The sequence below is a fragment of the Phascolarctos cinereus genome, unplaced genomic scaffold (genome assembly GCF_003287225.1).
Source record: "Phascolarctos cinereus isolate Bilbo 61053 unplaced genomic scaffold, phaCin_HiC Scaffold_4;HRSCAF=312, whole genome shotgun sequence".
Taxonomy (NCBI): Eukaryota; Metazoa; Chordata; class Mammalia; order Diprotodontia; family Phascolarctidae; genus Phascolarctos; species Phascolarctos cinereus.
In genome coordinates this window covers 598548988-598569210 of record NW_027555847.1, presented here as the reverse complement: position 1 = coordinate 598569210, position 20223 = coordinate 598548988, and the positions used below count along the sequence as shown (strand labels likewise).

At 35.4% G+C, this 20223-nt stretch overlaps 1 protein-coding gene across 2 annotated transcripts in view; it reads left to right on the top strand.

Moving 5' to 3' along the window:
- The window catches only part of LRP12 (LDL receptor related protein 12), a 122704-nt gene extending 108928 nt beyond the window's left edge, over nt 1–13776 (top strand). For both annotated transcript variants that reach the window (XM_020970053.2, XM_020970042.2), the window contains 4 exons: nt 1810–2012; nt 4990–6094; nt 7345–7477; nt 11439–13776. In XM_020970053.2, the coding sequence (XP_020825712.1) occupies nt 1810–2012; nt 4990–6094; nt 7345–7477; nt 11439–12302 (2305 nt within the window). In that variant the 3' untranslated portion in view covers nt 12303–13776. The remainder of the gene's footprint in view (nt 1–1809; nt 2013–4989; nt 6095–7344; nt 7478–11438) is intronic.
- The last annotated feature ends 6447 nt before the right edge of the window (nt 13777–20223 follow it).

Here is a 20223-nt window from a genome sequence, read left to right as displayed (position 1 = left end):
GAGAAGGGGACATATTCAAGAAATATTACAAAGGTGAAATTGGCAGGCCTTGGCAGCAGCTTGGATATCAGGAGGGTTGAGAGATAGTAAGGAGTCCAGGATGAATTCTAGTTTGTGAGTCTGAGGGCCTGGGAGGATGGTGGTGTCTTCTACAGTAATAGGGAGGGTAGAAAATGGGGAGGGTTTTGATAGGAAAGATAATGAGTTCTGATTTGGACATACTGAGTTTAAGATGTCTGCTGGACTTGCAGGTGTGTCTAAAAGATAGTTGAAGATGTGAGATTGGAGGTCAGCAAAGAGATTGGAGCAGGAAAAGGTAGATTTGAGAATCGTACAAAATAACTACAAGCAATTTTTTAGACTGTCATGGGTGATCACATGGAAATACCAGAAAAGCCTCTTGTTGAAGATGGCATGAACTGAGCTTTAAATGGAGATAGGGGTTCCATAAGAAATAGTTGAAGAGAGAGAGCATTACAAGCATGAAAACATGAAATAACAACATACAAAGTAGCATATGAGAAAATGTACACAAATTCACATACTTAGAAATTTTTTCTTATTTTTACTGAGGATAGAATACATGATCCTGAGTTAAAAAGTGAATTTGGGGGCAGCTAGGTGGCATAGTGGATAGAGCACCAGCCCTGGAGTCAGGAGGACCTGAGTTCAAATGTGGTCTCAGACCAGACAATTGACGCTTACTAGCTGTGTGAGCCTGGGCAAGTCACTTAACCCCATTGCCTAGCCAAAAAAAATAAAATAAAAGTTAATTTGGTAATTTCTTATATTGATGAACTGGACTTTTATTGGCTTACTTCATTTCCCTTCCCAACCATGCTTATCTGTATACATGTTGGCTTCCTCAAGAGGAAGTAAGCTCCTCAGAGAGAGGAGCTTTTTCATTTGTTCCTTTCTAGAGAGCAATAACATTTATTGAGCTCTTGTTGCGCACTGTGAGGAGATAAGGGGGGGGGATATTATAACAGTCATCTGAAAGTCATCTGAAAGGTTGTAATGAGAGATACAGTGCATCACTATATACATAAAGGACATGTTTCATTTGATCGGCAGTATAACTGAATCTATTAATGTGTAGAGGTCCTTTAAAATGAAATTTTCCAGTGGAAGACTTCCTTTACTCTAAAAAAACTTTGAATAGAATAGAATATTATTGGATCACCAGTGAAGTTCAAAAGCATTAAAGAATTTTACATCCTCTAAGGAAATAAATTCCTTTTAAAAAAAATGAAACCCTCATCTGAATTTAAAATCTGAGGTTATTATAATCACACTATTTGAGTACTATTGGCTGTTATAAATACCAGTTATTCTGATTCTCAAATAATTTTATTTGATCTAACAATATTTGGTTTTATAAGATTATTGTTATTATTTTTATTTTGGACGAAGTTGAGGTTAAGTGACTTGCCATGGTAATGCAGCTAGTAAGTGTCTGAGGCTGGATTTGAAAACTCAGATCTTCCTTACTCCATGGCTGGTGTTCTATCCACTACGCACCACTTAGCTGCCCCAAGACGTTAATTTTTAAAAAATTGATTTTTGCCTTATAATCTATGATTCTGTGATTTCCTTTATTATAACATGAGATAGGCAGTTGAAGAAGAAATTCATAGTATACACCATATATTAAACCTGAAGGAAGAATGGAATGTTTCTTTGGAGAAATGTTTTTCAATTTGTATTTATGGAAGATTGGAATCACCATTACATTTTAAAGGTAATTTAAAATAATTTTATTTAAAATTGCGCATTTTAATATCTCTGTCTGACTTAACTTTTTTGCAGTTTTCAGGATTTTGATATTCAGGGATCAAGGCGATGCAATTTGGACTGGTTGACGATAGAAACCTTCAAGAATGTTGAAAGTTATAGAGCTTGTGGCTCCACTATTCCACCACCATATATTTCTTCACAGGACCATGTTTGGATCAAATTTCATTCCGATGACAGCATCTCTAGGAAAGGTTTCAGACTGGCATATTTTTCAGGTGTGTGTGAAAAAAGAAAAAAAGTCTAACTTCAGAGATTGAGCTGTTATTTGAATAGAAGGCAATAAGATTAACAGTGTCCTTTCACATAAAGGTTAATTGAATCCTAGCTTCAGACAGTGGCACAATTGTTTGGAGCATTCCCTTAGATTGAATCTGACATTGGCAGGGGGGAGGCTGTTAGAGGTCAGATATGATCGCTCTAAACCTCCATACTCACCTGGGACATTTAAATACTCAAAGACATTAGTGGGCTGAATCCCTTCCTGATTTAGACTAGTTCAACTGCTTTGGGTGCTCAGTGAAGAGAAGGAAGGAGGGAGCCAGGGAAGGATGAAGGAAGGGAGAGAGGGGAAAACGTAAGTTTATGTTTGATACAGAGGAAATAGTGAGCTGCTAGAGTTGATTGAGTAGGAATGTTGACATGCTTAAGCTGTTTTCTGTATATTATCCCAGAAGAAGAATAAATTTAGTATACTGTCGTGGTCAAAATTCTCTTTAAATATCTCAGATCTATTTCTTACCTACCTATATCTGGGTCTTTCCTTTCCCTCTTCACAAACCCAAAGGTTATGCATCAAACAATGGGCTTTGAACAAAGCTCATCTCAAAAAAAGTGAAAGAATTGAACAAACACTGCCCCCCCCCCCAAAACACAACCACACACATCAATTAATAAACAAAACAAAACAGAGATGTTGGAGAATAAGACTTCTTTATCTCTAGACACTGCATTATTGGAGGAGCCAGGATAGATTTTCTATATAGTGAGTGTATGTATTTGATGAGAAGACCCTGGAGAATTCATGAAAACAATTGAGCAAAAGTGATTTGAGGATAAAGATAATATATTATGTCATAATTTTTATCTTCTGCATACTTTTTTCCCCCCACTTCTTTTTGTCTTCTTGTTGTTACTTAAGCCTAAGTTGTTTATAAAGATAGAAGAGTAATTGAGTGAATGGAAAGATTGCATTCTCTCTTTCAAAATTCCCCCCTTCTCTCTCTTCCCTTCCTTCCCTCCTTTCTCTTTCTTCCCTCACCCTCTTCCTCTCTCTCTTTCTTTCCCTCCTCTCATGAGTTCTTACATTTTTCCGTGTGTGTGTGTGTGTGTGTGTGTGTGTGTGTGTGTGTGTGTGTGTGGTTGGTAGACCATTTCTCTGAATCCTTTAGAAAATTAGTTTTCAGTTACGGCCAGTTTTTCGGTTTGTATTTAGCAATGTGATAGCTTTGGAGCTACATAAGAGTAAATCATTGGGGCTAAAGCCTGTTAAATCATGGTGGAAAAGGGTGTTTTCTGTTGGGCACAAGGAAGAAAGAGCAGTGCAGGAGGATAAGAAATCAATAACAAGGAGTCTTATATAAATGAAGAGAAAAGGAAGAAGGGAGCAGTAAACATTCAAACCATATGTGAACCAGCTCCTGTGCAAAGCAGCCTTATTAGAGATGGTGCTAACTTCCCCATGCTTAAATTGTTCAGCTCTTTTTCTGACTCTGTTGAATCTGCCTTTCCAAGTAGAGGTTATGTAGTTTGTAACAGTTCAACTTATTAGATATAATGTCTCTCCGTTTGTAAGAAATACTTAATTAGCACCATTTGAGTATCTTCTGTTTTGTAACTGCTGTGCACAGAACTAAACAGGCTGTCATCTTTTAATTGGAATTTCGTATTTAACAATGAAAAGAAACAGGGTCTAAAATAATAAGTTGATTGCAGTTTTTACAAACAACTGATTTTAAATGACATGCATGGAGTTTTGTAATGTCAACAAAAGAAAACATTAAATTTAGCAAATAAAATATGAAATAGAAATTGAGGTGATAGTAAACCTTCAGTTTCCTGTAGTTGCAAATAAATAGGTAAAATGTAATCTATTCATTGGTCGATGGGATCATTTCAGTTAGGGTTAATCTTAATGTTATTTTTTGTAAGTTGCCTGGTTGATCCCAGTTCTCTATTATTAAATGAAAAATTCAGTTCCATGAAATATTTTATATAGTGTTTCTTCTAATTCAACAGCTATAACCGAAGTGTTTCAGAATTTCCTTATTCTTTTAATAGGCTGCTTGACTCTATAACATTACCTCAGTTGCAGTTTTCAGTTTTACCAAAAAGACTTGAGTCAGTAAGCCTCATTCCCTGTAGTAACCAAATTGTTTCAGGGTTTAAGTAATTTTGAATGGTTAGGAACTGAATTAAAAATGCTATTGTATTTCACTTTTGATGATAGCCTCATCCAGAAGGACATAACACTAGCATGTAGAATGACAAATGAACCAGATTTTTACTTCACATGCAGTTTTCTCTAGTCAGAGTTGATGCAACTTTTAGTAATATGTACCTGTCTCTTCATGCTTTGCTTCCTGAAGTACCTCATTATAGTGTTGTAAACTGGCATATTTCATAAACCATGAATTCACTTAAATTTTATTTGAAAATAAAAAGATCGACATCACATTGTAATAGTCATATAAAGATGAAAGAATTGTCATTCTTCCACTAGTCAGTAAATGTGAACCTGTATTCTTATATAGCTGCCAAATACTATGAAAAATTTTATTATTTTGTATGATTGTTAATATAATTATATAGGTAGACTTGGACCATTAGTATAATTCTCCTAACTATTGATGTGACATCCTCTCTGGTGTTTAACTAGCATTTGCTTGTGAAGTATATTTTCTGTCAACTGTGTACCAGTTCAGTTTGACAGTTAATTAGTAATTACCTGCTATATGCAACCAATGAATAAATTGCTTAATAAAGACACTTTTATTCAGACATTTTATCACATTTTACTAAATTTTAAGCCATAAAATATTCTTATGTAAAAAATATCAAGTCATCCATTTTAGATTTTTTTGTTCAAATGATATAAAATTATTTTATAATTATTAAAATTCAGTTTGCTTTCATCTCTGAAATAGTATTTTATCTGCATAAAATGTGTATTTTCTCACCCTGTTACCCCTCCAGGAAAATCTGATGAACCAAATTGTGCATGTGATCAATTTCGTTGTGGTAATGGAAAATGCATTCCTGAAACTTGGAAATGTAATAACATGGATGAATGTGGAGACAATTCTGATGAAGAGATATGTTCCAAAGAAGCTGATCCTCCAACAGCTTCCTCTTTTCAACCCTGTGCTTACAACCAATTCCAATGCCTATCCCGATTTACCAAAGTTTACACTTGTCTTCCTGAATCCTTAAAGTGTGATGGGAACATTGACTGTCTTGACCTAGGAGATGAAATAGATTGTGATGTACAAACATGTGGACAGTGGTTAAAATACTTTTATGGTACTTTTAATTCTCCCAATTATCCAGACTTTTATCCTCCAGGAAGCAATTGCACCTGGCTAATAGACACTGGTGATCATCGCAAAGTAATTTTGCGCTTCACTGACTTTAAGCTTGATGGTACTGGTTATGGCGATTATGTCAAAATATATGATGGATTAGAAGAAAATCCACACAAGCTTTTACGTGTATTAACTGCTTTTGACTCTCATGCACCTCTTACAGTTGTTTCTTCTTCTGGGCAGATAAGAGTGCATTTTTGTGCTGATAAAGTGAATGCTGCCAGGGGTTTTAATGCTACTTATCAAGTAGATGGCTTCTGCTTGCCTTGGGAAATACCCTGTGGGGGTAACTGGGGTTGTTATACTGAGCAGCAGCGTTGTGATGGATACTGGCATTGCCCAAATGGTAGGGATGAAATCAATTGTACCATGTGCCAAAAGGAGGAATTTCCCTGTTCAAGAAATGGTGTCTGTTATCCTCGCTCTGACCGCTGCAACTACCAGAATCACTGCCCTAATGGCTCAGATGAAAAAAACTGCTTTTTTTGCCAACCAGGAAATTTTCATTGCAAAAATAATCGCTGTGTCTTTGAAAGCTGGGTATGTGATTCTCAAGATGACTGTGGTGATGGTAGTGATGAGGAGAACTGTCCGGTAATTGTGCCTACCAGAGTAATAACAGCAGCAGTCATAGGAAGTCTCATCTGTGGGCTGTTACTTGTCATTGCATTGGGATGTACTTGTAAGCTCTACTCTTTAAGAATGTTTGAACGAAGGTCAGTATCAAAATTAAACCGACATCATTTATACTCTGTATGGTAAAATCTTAGCTAAACATTTATCCCTATAGAATAATACTCTTAACAATGGTTAAATATTTTGGATTGTTTTATTGGGAAGGCCTGGAAAAGATAGAAAAATAGTAAATGTTGCCTTTGGTGGTAGAGTGGAAGGTCCACTGAACTTGGAATCAAGAGACATAGATTTAATCCATCTCTAGCACTTACTAGCTACGTGACTATGGGCAATTCTCTTAACTTTTCTGAAATTAAGTGTCCTTTTCTATAAAATTCTGATAATATCTGAAGTAATGCTTCTTAAGATTATTGTGAGTGCTAAATGAGCTTATATGCATAGGGAGCTTTGTAGACCCTATTATATGTGTCAGCTCTTTGTAGAATGTCGGGGGGGCCCCTGAGAAATGAAAAAGTAGAACCCCAAAGGAAGCAACTGGAACTACCAAAAACTGTTTTCCATATCAAAATAAGAAAAAATCATTTGTAGCCATCAGTTCTTATTTTTAATTTTTCTTGCAGGAACTGTGTTGTGTAAGCTGAAGTTTTCAAGCTATCTTTTAATCTTCTCTCTGAACATAATGCAGATTTTATACGCATCAAGATATTTAATTATGGTGGCAGCTAGATGGATAGAACACTAGCCTCTGAGTCAGGAGGACCTGAGTTCAAATCCAGCCTCAGACACATAACATTCACTAGCTGTGTGACTCTGGGCAAATCATCGAACTCCAATTGCCTCACCAAAAAGAAAGGAAAAAATGATTATAGAAAAATTACAAATAAAACAAATACTTTGTGCCATTTATTTCCAGGCACTATTGTATGCATGTGATTACACAAACATACAATATCACAAAAGAATAAACTTTGACTTGATCTATTATTTACAGATGTAATAAATGGTGTAAACATAACTTTTCCTATACTGCTGCATACATAAGAACATTCAGAAACTTACGACTCTGTCACTGGTCCTTTTTAAATACCTGGAAATAGTTTAGAGATGGTCAATGACAGATTTTTTACTGTGGCTTTTAGAGAAGGCACATAAGTCATTGAAAGAGAAATCAAACCTAGTTGAGATACTTAAAAGTTTAGAATGGAAAAAAATTTCACCTTTATAATAGCATTTAAAACAAATGTAAAATGCTCTAAAATTGAGTGAAAGATATTTGTTGATACATGTAGGAGTAACTTGTTTTCTTCTTTCCCTTCTCTTCATTTAAAAGATCATTTGAAACACAGTTGTCAAGAGTTGAAGCCGAATTACTAAGAAGAGAAGCTCCTCCTTCTTATGGACAATTGATAGCCCAAGGGTTGATTCCACCAGTTGAAGATTTCCCTGTGTGTTCACCTAACCAGGTACAGTTTACCTGATAAAGCTCAAATCAAATGATCGAAACACTTCTAATACACACACACATATGGGGCAGCTAGGTGACATAGACACTTACTAGCTGTATACCCCTGGGCAAGTCACTTCACCCTGTTTACCTCAGTTTCCTCATCTTTAAAACGATCAGGAAAAGGAAATGGCAAACTACTCCAGTATATTTGCCAAGAAAACCCCAAATGGGGTCACAAAGACTTGGAAATGACTGAACGACTCCAACCACCACCACCACCCTCCTCACCTCTCTCTTCTTCCCCACCCCCAAGTTCGGTAGAATTAGAGAAATCCACTGACTCTTTTGTGGTAATCTTTTAAATCATCATATTTTAATTTTTTTCTGTTTATGCTATTGTTTATGGAGCTTTGGTAGTTCCTTTATGTTAAAATGCTTTTTAAATAATACCCATTAAGATAAGTGTTGCATCTTTCTTTTAACACTAACATACTCCATTTGTAATAATTTTAATAAATTATTAGATATAATTATTTGTTAGAAAGGAGGAGTTTCTTGAGTATTTTCATAGAATAATTTATTGAAGTGAAACTAAAAAAATAAAGTGCAGGAATTAAGCTGTTTGTTTAGCAAACAGATGTTTTTAATAGTCTGTCTAGAAATCTGTTAGTCATTCTATACTAGAGTAACCAATAGAATAATTAGTATAAAGATAACATTTTCACCTCCTTGGGAGAAAAGACTTTTTCACATCTGAGAGAATATTATAAAAGACTAATAGTAAATAAAGATTGGTACTCTATTTGCTGCGAACCTTCATTGATTTGTTTTTTTTTAATCATATGCAGTCTTACAGATAAGGAATTTAATGCTCAGAATTAGTGACTTGGTGTACAGCTACTTAAGGTCAGAGATGGGCTTAGATCTCTAGCCCCTGTCCAGTGTTCTTTCCACCATGCCATGCTACTTCCCTTACTTAAAAGCCCATTTTAGCTCTAAATCTCATAGTAGGATGACTTGACTTCACAGCAATTTTTTAGTGTGGAATCAACAACCTAAAGAGTTAAAACATGCTGCTTATTGCATCTCTGTGTATAGAATGAGGGTAAATTCAAATAGTGACTTTATTATCTTTCCTCTTCAACGCCTCTGAGGAAAACGTCTGGACTTCTTGCTAAAGAATTTTTCTTCTGTTTAATGTGGCCCCACATTCTAAAGGATTTTATTCTGTTGTGGGTCAGTTTGACAGGTGTCAAAGAAAGCTCCATGCAGGCTGACTTATTACTGCTCCAGCAACAGAATTGTCAGATGTTTGGAGCTACATAAGGGTATAAGAGCTAGTTAGTATAAGAGTATAAGGATTTTCAGAATTTCAGGTAAACATGTTAAATGGATTAAATCCAAGTTTCTGAGCTTGAAAAATTCAGATACTTTCAACAGTTCTACTGAGTTTAAGTGACACCTCTTTTTAAGTCCTCTAATTTATTCTTGGAACAAAAGCTAGAAAAGAAAAAAGAGTAGGGTTTTCCAGTCCCTTTTTGCCAATAACTTGCTATATGGCCTTGGGCAAGTCATTTAACTTCTTCAAACCTCAGTTTCTTCATCTGTAATATATCTCCACAGACCAACTCACTGGACATTTGTGAAGATCAAATAAGAATATTTACATAAAAGTGATTTTGTTAACTCTGCAGTGTTACAACTTAGATTGTGTTTTATTTTTATTTGTCTATCTTTGATTGTGTTTTATTTTTATTTATCTATCTTCTAAGTCATAAGAGCTGTAAATCGCAAAATAGGCCAATACAGAGTTTTGATGTGATTTTATAAAAAGTGAAAGACATTTCAGAATCTGAAGACAATATTAGAAACCACCCCCAAACAAAAATTTTCCCCCTACTTGTCATTTTTATACTTGTTTAGAAAATCTGCTTCTCACTTAAGGTTGATTTTGGAATATCCCTGCAATAATAGAATCTTGTTTTTAGGGAGAGGTTAGAAGGGTAATATATTTTAGGAGTCCCCATGGTAATCCAGAATATATTGTGTTGTACTTAGAATAGAGAAGGAGAAAACAAAGAAAGAAGCCTCCTCAGATGTATACATATACACTCCTTTCTTTTTCCTTCTTTCTCACATTTTATCTTTTATATGAAGGCCAGGAGTTTGAGAGGGAGTTACTGAGTCATTACTTCGATCCTTTGGCATATTTGAAGCCACAAATGACAAATTTGTGAATGTGGAGGATTTTAAGTGAATTTAGAGTTCTTATGTTGCTTTTCTTAACCACCAGGTGGCGATTAGAGCCTATAGTTTATGTATGTGGAATTTGAGTTTTGAAAATAAAATATAGCAAACTCCCACTTATCTAGAGGGGTTAGAGAATGGTGTATTAGGGTTAAACTTATGTTCTTCATTACCATATATATTCAGTAAAGGCTATAATGAAGTAGCCATGGGTATGATGGAAAGAGCACTGCTAGAAGCAGAATGTCTTTGTTCAAGTTGGGTCTCTGTTAGTTTCTAGGGATGTGATGTTGAGTAAGTTATTCTCTCAAGGTTTCAGTTTCCTAATAAATAGAGAATATGCACTCGATATTACAGCATCTTCATGAAGATAAAATGAGATCACATATATAAAATGCTTTGTAAGCTATACAGTGCTTCAGAATTGAGTGTTAGTAGTATTAACTGGATTCTAATTGTAATGGTCTGATGATTCAGGTGTCCAAATACCTCAGGGTAATCATATATGAATACTAATTGTTATGTGATACCATGAAAAATTGTGTTTATTTGTACTTTATGGGCATATAGATATAAAGAGAAGTTCTGTTTTTTTATGCATTGATCAATTCTTTCATAATTTCCTACATCAGTATTTCTGAATCTGATTTCATCTTGTTCATATGCTTTTTACCTGTACAGATCACAACTTTGTCATCAGGCGTCTACTTTCAGCGTGGTGGGTGGGACCTGCCACATCTTTTTAAGCTAACCTTTGAAAACCTTTATGAAGTGAGACTTTAGTGGAGAATCAGCTTTTTTATACTTCTGACAATTTAAGCATAAAATCTTAAAGTTGATTTGTGAAGTTGTACTGTCACATTTGGGGATTTAGTCATTGTTTAAAAGTTTTATAGTATGCTTTTTTTTTTAAAGGCTAGTGTTCATGAAGCTATACATCATTAAATGGGTTATACTTTATATTCCTGATTTGATATTGAATTTTCAAGCTTTGGCAGTATTTTAAGTAAAAATGAATTGATTTGCTGTTGAGACATCCAAGGTAGTTGAAGAGGAGTCATGGCATTTTTTTAAAAATAGATTAAAAGTTTATTCTTATATTTGTATATAATCTTTAATATGATAGGGACCAGACCTGCACTTTAATTGGTATAGAGAATAACAGAGGAAGAAATTCTCTTAAGCTGTGCAGATCTGCATTTTCTCTGCCACTTACAGGCTTAGAGAATTTCCTAGAGCACAGAGATGCTAAGTGACTTATCTAGAGTCCCAAAGCCATTATACGTCAGAGACAGGATTTGGATCTAGTCTTACTAACTTCAAGACCACCTATCTCTCTACTTAAATTATATTAATAAAATGGAGATCAGTGCGAAGGCTATCTTAAAACAGGTAAATTTTCTAAAATGTGAATTAGAGACTAAAGTGGAATATAGAGAAATCTATATGGGAAAGCCCTTAGTAGGTTTGCTCATTGAGAAGATTTGGTTCTTTTCCTCAGACAGTAATAGGACTGATTGATGGTATTTTTTTTTTCTCCCATACACAGTATTGGAAGGGATGATTGTATTTTAGTCTTACTGCCTCATGTTGGTTTTGTAATGTTGTAAAAGCCTTCAAGATGTATTTAAATGAAAAGTTATCCATAAAGAACATTTTCTAATATTCACTAATAGTAAGTATATATACAATGTTACAGGTTATATGCTTTTCCTTTTCTGATGTTGCAGGCTTCAGTTTTGGAAAACCTAAGGCTTGCTGTGAGATCGCAGCTTGGATTTACCTCCATCAGGCTCCCGATAGCAGGCAGATCCAGCAACATTTGGAATCGTATTTTTAATTTTGCAAGATCACGTCATTCAGGCTCTCTAGCTCTGGTCTCAGCAGACGGAGATGATGTTCCTAATCAAAATTCTAGTAGAGAACCTGAAAGAAATACTGCTCACAGAAACCTATTTTCAGTGGAGTCTGATGACACAGACACAGAGAATGAGAGGAGAGATGCTGCTGGAGCAGTTGGTGGAGTTGCAGCTCCTTTGCCTCAGAAGGTCCCTCCCACAACAGCCATAGAAGCAACCGTAGGAGCATGTGGAAGTTCCTCAAGTCAGAATACCCGCAGTGGTAATACAGATAATGGAAGGGAAGTGACCAATGCAGAGCCTCCAAGTGTGAGTCCAGCTCGCCATCAGCTCACTAGTGCACTAAGTCGAGTGACTCAAGGTTTACGCTGGGTACGCTTTACATTAGGGAGATCAAGCTCTGTCAATCAGAACCAGAGTCCTTTGAGACAGCTTGATAATGGGGTGAGTGGCAGGGAAGAAGATGATGATGTTGAAATGCTAATTCCTGTTTCTGATGCAGCATCAGACTTTGATGTGAACGACTCTTCCAGACCCCTTCTTGATCTTGCTTCAGATCAAGGACAAGGGCTTAGACAACCTTGCAGTGCAGCACACCATGGAGTAAGGCCTTGTAATCGAGATGGCCCTTGTGAGCGCTGCGGTATTGTTCACACTGCCCAGATACCTGACTCATGCTTAGAACCGATACTAAAAAGTGAAACAAGTGATGATGAGGCTTTGTTACTTTGTTAGGTATAATTTGAATATGGGAGATTGTATACAAGTCAGAGCAATATCCAGTCATTGTTTTGTACTTTCCAGTTAAGAAAACTAGTTTTAGTTAAAAAAAATGTCCAGGGCAAATTCATATTCTGATGTGTTAGCCTGCATGGTTAAATAAACACTTCCAACTCTGCAAACTGCTAGAGTGCACATTTTAGCAGCTACAAATACATCAAGTTATCTATACTGTTAAGTAACCAATGTCCATCCCATTAGTTTATAATTTGTTTATCCTGGTACTGTAGTTCACAGTAGAAATATGGCTGCTGGAAACTCATTTGACTGTCAGGTTATTTATCCTATGTTAAGAGATTTATTTGTACAGAGTGATATTTTTCCTTAGAAACTAAACCTGTTGTATTATTGCCAACACATACCCTGTGACTTAATATGCTAAATGCTTATAGGTGTTAATGTGCAAAAATTCACATTTTCCCCATATTTTTGACTTACAGAACATTTCTCTAAATATTCTTGAATTTCATCTTAATAATATGAATTTATCAAAGGGAGGAAAAATTTCTCAATCTTTTTTGTTAAGTTAAACATGCAGTGGTGTGTGAAATTTAGGTATAATTAGATAAACTGATGGCAAATAAATCTTTTTATAGATTTTATAACGTTGACTTTAATACAGTACTCTCTAAAATGGTACAAACCAAATGGTATGTAAAATCCCAAGTCATTTTTCTTCATCTCTGTAAGGGGACAGAATAAAGTGGCCGAAGATACTCTACTATGCATTAATTCTTAAACTTTATAAAATATGTACAGATACTGTACAAGATAAGTTACAGCTGGTAATGTCTTTCCCTGATATATATGGGGTCTGCTTGTATTGGACCGAAGGGATTTGCACTAAAATCATATCAAGGTCTCAAATGAGCTTAGTGCACAAGCACTATCACTTTAAATATTATTATTCACTAATACTGCAATGAGTATATATTTCCATAGCTCTTTTCTTGGGGTGTTGCATTTTTATTACAATTTAAATTGCTTTGCTGGTTCTCTATTTATTTATTGTATTTAAAGACTGAATTATCTGGTTGTAAGAAAAATGGTGTTTTTCAGTATATGTTTTTTGTTTGGGGAGAAGGGTTATGTAATTTCATATTGGAGAAAAACAAGCGGGAAAATCGTCGTTTCAGATTTTGTGATAAGAAGGTTGATATGGCTACTAGAGTGATTACAAGACCCTACATCCTTTTTTTTTATTGTCAACTACTGTTTATTTATTCTTTGCCAATCTGTTTTAGTAGCTTAATGATTCAGTATGAAAAAAATGTATTTGTGTGTGACTATGCTATTTATTAAATTTTAAATACTTTGCTGAATGTCATTTTAAAGCATGGAAGGTCTTGTGCATTTGTCGTGTTATGCTGTCAGGCAGAACTGACTAAAATGTTTTAATATGTATCAAAATTAAAATGACTTTTTGTTATGCCTTGAGGTACTTTTTAAATCAAAATTGTTCTTTGTTTTTGTTTAGAATTGGTGCATGTGAAAAATATAATCTGTAAAATGCACATTATGCCTAGAAGAAAAACGAAATTGAACGAAAGGCATGACCATCCTCTCCCTTTAATTCACATGTAAATATTAAGTCAAAAAATGCAGTGAGATTTAATACAATTGGTGCACCAAAAACATAACTAACTACATTCATTCAAAGTTTGGTTAGTCTATAATATAGATATTAGTCGTGGCATTCAATTCCAAGCATGAAGAAGTTACACCTTTATTTCAGTGTGTTAACTAGCTCTTTTCACCACAAAAAGTTGACAGGAAATATATACACCTAAATTTAGTGAATAAAATGATACAATACTTCAAGTTAAATTGTTTATATACCATCACTGACTAGTTGTGGTTACTGTTATTCATACTTAAATGTAGTACTGATTATACTTCTACATAGTTCACCCTGAAATAAAGTGGATAGAAATAGTAAGATTAGCTGGCACCATTGTGACACTTAGAAGAATAAGTACATCACAATTAATTAAGGCAACCTAGAAACAGACAAGGCTATGAGAGAACTAATAATCCTGGTGCAGAAAGGCACTTCTTAATTTATCCCTCTGTGAATGGAAGAAGTTGAACTTTTTCAGACAAAAAACAATTAAACAGTATAAAGGACAACAGCTTCGTTTGTAATGAGGCTTTAAAAGAAAACATACTTGAGGTCACTCCCTTGCTTAAGTTGGCAGAAGAATTGCCTTGATTCCATAGCTTATATTTAAACGTCCATGTAGTGCTACAATATGAGATTCTTTGCATGGATTTTGCCCTAGGAAAATGCAATATGTGTATATGTTTATATATAATAGATTTAGAGCTAAGCATTAACATAGAGATGATTGGGCCCCTATACCTCATTTTTAGAGGAAGAAGACTTAAGTCTCAAAGAAGTGCCCAAGTTCACACAAATAGTAAATGGAGGTTAGGCTTTGAATCTAGGACTTCTGACTCCCATGCTTTTCCCACTGCAAGCTGCTTTCCAGTTTCTGATGTAGTTTGTTTCAGGTCTCATTTAGTATTTTTGCATTATAACTTTAGTGTCTTAATAAAACAAAAAATTCTAACTTTTTAAAGGAATGTGATGGGGAAAAGTGCTTTCTCACTGATTTTTATATATTTGTAGGCCAGACCTTTTCCTAAGTAAATTTATAAGTCAGTGGAAAATGTAGTTAGATGAACAGATTTGATTTGAAAATCAAAGTTTTCAGAAATTTCTATGCTATTAATGTTGCATTCCATTAGCATTATTAATTAAACACAAGGCATACAGCTTTCCTACTCAAATCCTCAGAACATGTTATGCTTTCCACATATCTACTGAAGAGGAAGAAATTTAGATATTTCATTTTTTGTCTTAAGGTTTAAGTTGGGTTTAATGGCATAAACATCTAAAATGTTTCCCTCCTGGGCCAGAGAGAAAATATTTTTTCACACTTTGGCAAAAATTCAAGCAGGAACTCGGTCACTGCATGCCCATGATCATCAGCATTATATCTTTAAGTATATGAGATTTACATTTTCTTCCAAATACCCTTAATTTATTTTGAAGTTGTTGAAGGAGCATCTTGTGGTGGATAGAAATCTGGCCTTTGAGCCAGGAAGACCTGCTTCCAGGTCCTGTCTCTGACACAACAGGTCAAGTCACTTAAACTTTTAGAGCTCTTAAGCCAGAGGTCTCAAACCAAATTAAAATGTAATTGGGAAATAATATTTAGTAAGATAAAAACACAATACAGTTATAATGGTAATTTGTGTTTTTTTCAAGTCAACCTGAGATACCACTGCTCCAAGCAATTCTTTGAAACAATGAGTTCAAAGAAAGTGTTGATCTGCAGTAATAAAAAGTTTCCTCACCTGGGAGTTCCCTGTACCAGTGAAATCACAGGTCCATTTTCTATTCCTATACTTCCTAAAATGAAGCAGTTTTAAGAGTGTTATTATCAATAGTTGAGACAGAACTATGAGCTTAAACTGAATATGTTCTTGTTTTTATCCTAAAATTTAAAAGCATCATTACTAGCATATGCATATATAATGTATAGTTTAAAATTGAATATATGTGATCCTGAATTATTTTGTTATAAGGGAGGTTTCATGATCAGGTATACTCAGGTAATTAAAATGACCAGTATTTTTAAAAACTCATGAGAACTGTGTGTGGCAACTTGAGAAAAAGAGTATAATCCTGTCTTTGGCTCCATCACTGTCTTCATAGCCCTAATGCAAGCAATTTAGTTCAGTCATGCAGCTCCTGGCACTGATCATTTACATACTTAGTGATAATTGCCGACATTGTTAGTCTTTTCTCAGTTCTCATCCTTCTCAATCTGTTGGCTGCATTTGACTATTGACAACTGTCTCTTCCTATCTACTCCCGGATACTGGGTTTTCATGATATCGCTCTTATGTTTCTCTTACTTGACTGCTCCTCCTCTAGGTTCATTGCTGATTTGTCATCCATATGAGGTCCCCTAGCTGGGTGTTCCCCAAATTTCTGTACTCAGCCCTCCTCTTCTCCCTCTATACACTCTCTCCAGATAACTTCACAAATTCCCAAGTGTATAACTCTTGAGTTCTATGCAGATAACATATTTAATATCATAACATGTATACGTGTGTGTGTGTACATGCACATACATGCATACATGAATAATAAAGTGAGAACTTAAAACCACTAAAACTTTGTGGGACACCCTGTGTTTATCCACTCCCAGTCTCCACTGAGTTTTTTGTCCAGTATTAACCTATGCAAACTGGATGTTCCAGAGATACTTGGTCTTAAATTCAAACCTGTCAAAAACTGAATTCATCTTTCCCCTTAAACTCTTCTGTCTTCCAGACTTCTAGACACTGCACACCATGATGCAGTCCATCAATCGCCTGGACTATTGCTATAGTTTGCTGAATGTTCTCCCTGCCTCAGTCTCTCCTCACTCCCAATCCATCTGCCATTCAGCTGTCTTAACATCTTCTTGAAGAACAAGTCTGACCATGTCATTCCCTTATTCAGTCAACTCCAGGGGCTCCCTGTTGCCTTCAGGATCAAATATAAAATCATCTAGCTTTTAAACCTGTCCCCTTTCTACCTTTCTAGTCTTCTTACATGTTATTTCCTTCCAAGTAATCTATGGTCCAGTAATGTTGTCTTTGATACTCCTTGTACGTGACATGCAATCTCCCAAATCTGAACATTTTTACTGAGTGTCCCACATGCCTGGAACTCTTTCCTTCTTCATCTTTGCCTCTTAGCTCTGGTTCCTTCAAGTCTCAGCTAAAGCCTCGATTTCTGCAAGAAGCCTTTCTCGGCCCTCAATCTTAATGATTTGCCTCTAAGATTCCTCTGTCCCCCATTTATTCTATATATATCTTTGTACGTAGTTTATTGACACTGAGCTCTTTGAGAACAGGGCAGGTTTTTTGCCTTTCTTTTTATCCCCAGCACTTAGCACAATGCCTGGTACATAGAAGGACTTAATAAATGCTAACTGATAGATTGATTAATTCTTTATTTCTGGCACCTCCATCTTTCTAATCTTCCAGGTTCATGATCTTAGTATCATCCTGGACTCTCTTTCCCTTACTCCAACATAAACAATCCATCTCCACGTCTTGACTTTCTGTCTTCACAATATCTTTCATACCTCTTCATGCCACTCGTACACCATAACTCAGGCCCTTATCACTTCTCACTTAGAAGTGAATCACCTCTTGATTAGTCTTTCAACCTCATACCTCTTCCCCACTCCATTTCATCTTATACACTGCTGCCCAAATAATTTTCCTTGAATGTAAACCTTAAATCATGTGACTCCCCTACTGAACCAACTCCAGTGACTCTAAGGTAAAAGAAGCTCATGTGTTTAGCTTTTAAAGCCCTCTACTTCCCAATACTAAACTGTGATCTAGCCTTTTGTCTGTTCCTCACACGAGATACTCCCTGTGCCTTTACTCTGACCATCCTATATGCCTAGAATATATTCCTTTCTTACCTCTGATTCATACAATTGAGGCAGCTAATTGACACAATAGATAGAATACTGAACCTACAGTCAAGAAGACCTGAGTTCAGATTTGACCTCAAATATTTGCAAGCTGTGTAACTATGAGCAAACCACTTAACCTCTATCTGCCTTGTAAGTAATAGCACCTACCTCCCAGGGTTGTTGTGAGGATAAAACGAGGTAATATTTGTAAAGTATTTTGCAAACCTTAAAGCACTCTGTAAATGCTAGTTAATTAGCATCCTCTTTAAAACTCAACTCAAGCACCATCTTCTGCATGAAGCCTTTCCTGATTCCTGTCCCCCTCCCGAATTATTAGTAGCCTCCCTCCCAAACTACCATATATTTCATTAATTTGCATGTAATTACATTTATTCACTTTGTATTTGTGGTGTATATGTGACAGATGTGCTTAATAACCCTTATTAGAATATAAGCTCCCTGGAAAGAATTGTTTCATTCCTTGTACTTGTATACCAGGTGCCCAGCACAGTGCCTGGCATATAGTAGGTACTTAAATAGTTGTTGAGTATTGATTGTTAAAACAGTATTAGCACTACACAGCTGTTGCTCTAATTTGCCAAACTAGTACTTTGCAGAGTGCCTATTATGTGGAAGAGGATGTCTATAATAGCAAGAAGTATGAAACAATGTCTATGGGGGAGCTTACAATTGCTTCTGTCTCCATTACTGTGAATTTCCCTGTGTATTTTTCATTACTAGTAATGAAAAAAAAACTTAAGTTGATGAAGTCACTTCAATAAGAATGTCATTATTCTTTTATCTTTTTAGTGTTTGTATGTCTCTAAAATGGGAAGCCTCCCTGACTTCCTTTCTCATAAGACAATTGTAAGAATGAAAAAGTGATAGAAAGGCTCCTATGATATCAACCATGGAAATTAAAAACTCACTTTGTTGTTTTGGACAATTCAAGGGGACCTAGTCACTCATCCCCTTACTCAGTGCTGCTAGACAAATTGTGAAAAATCCCTTCCAGAGTTAAAAATAGGAACAAAATCTGTATATTCCTATAGGAGTTAGAACTTCCCACCACACCCTGTGGAGATTTCTACCACCCCACCTACCTAACAGATTTAACAAGCATCTGTTAAATTAACCAAAGAATGTTAATAAGTCACCAAGTCACCTAGGACAGGTGGACTGGTAATTCTTTCCATCATTGACCAGTACCTTAGTTGTCTTCTATATCTGGTGATCCTGAAGCTCTTTCATACAATCAGTAGAACTTTATTCATACTTAATTTTATTGTGTGGTGGTAGCAGGTTCTGTTTTTGCACAGTGTACATGTGCTAATCTAATTCCATTCAGATGTTCATGATACGTTTATTGTTCTAGACCAGCTCTTTTTCACAATGGCTCATTTTTTTCATATCAGTTAGAATTACTTAGCCAACTAACGTCCATGTAAGTAAGAGTACTGTATATATGGTTGCTTATAATATTCATTGAATGTCTAGCTGGAATCTTTAGAAGGAAACAACAAAAGAGCCATTCATTTGGTTATTCCTATAAAAACCAAGATTTCTATTTTCTAACCGGGTAGATGGTATTAGTCATTTTTTGACTTTTTAGTGATTAAAGGGACCTCAAAGATCTTCCATCCCAAATCTTTTATTTTTAGTTAGAATCACTTTCTCAAGTTCACCCATCTAGTTAATAACAGTTAAGCACACAAGGCTAGATTTCCTGACTTCCTTTCCCTTCGGTTTACCTAATAAAAGATCATCGGATCACATGAAAACTATCAATTTTCCATTGTTGTTAGAGCTTTTCAATTCCAATTTAACAATGAAAAAGTAAGTGTAATTAGTAATCATAGTTTAGATTTATAAACCATTACAGTCAATGTATAACTAAAGCTTGTGTACAGTGGGTGTTTTCATTTTTTTAAGTTGGCTGTTCCTTCATTGTAAAAGGATTAGGAAACCTTTCAGCACTTATACATTTCTATTAATATAGACACTCAGAAAAATAGCTTACTTTGGTGGGTCTTGGCCTGTTAAGTATTGATTTGTATTTTAGGTCTTGCTAGTTAGCCATCTAGTTCTAAGAATTACAATAAGGTCTGTTAGTCAGCAAGCGTTTATTAAATGTGTACTATGTGATGGACACCATTCTGAGTCCTGGAGACACAAAATCATAGTCCCTGACCTCTTAGTAAAGGAGACAATGTGAAAAATAATACATGCAGTGTAAATGCAAGTTAATCAGAGAGAAGGCATGAGAGAAAGGCATCTTATAAAAGGTGGGGATGGAGCTGAGTTTTGAAGGAGGCCAGGTAAACCAGAAGTAATTTTTTCCAAATTTCTTTTTTAATCTAATGCTTCACCTATTGTATGTTTGG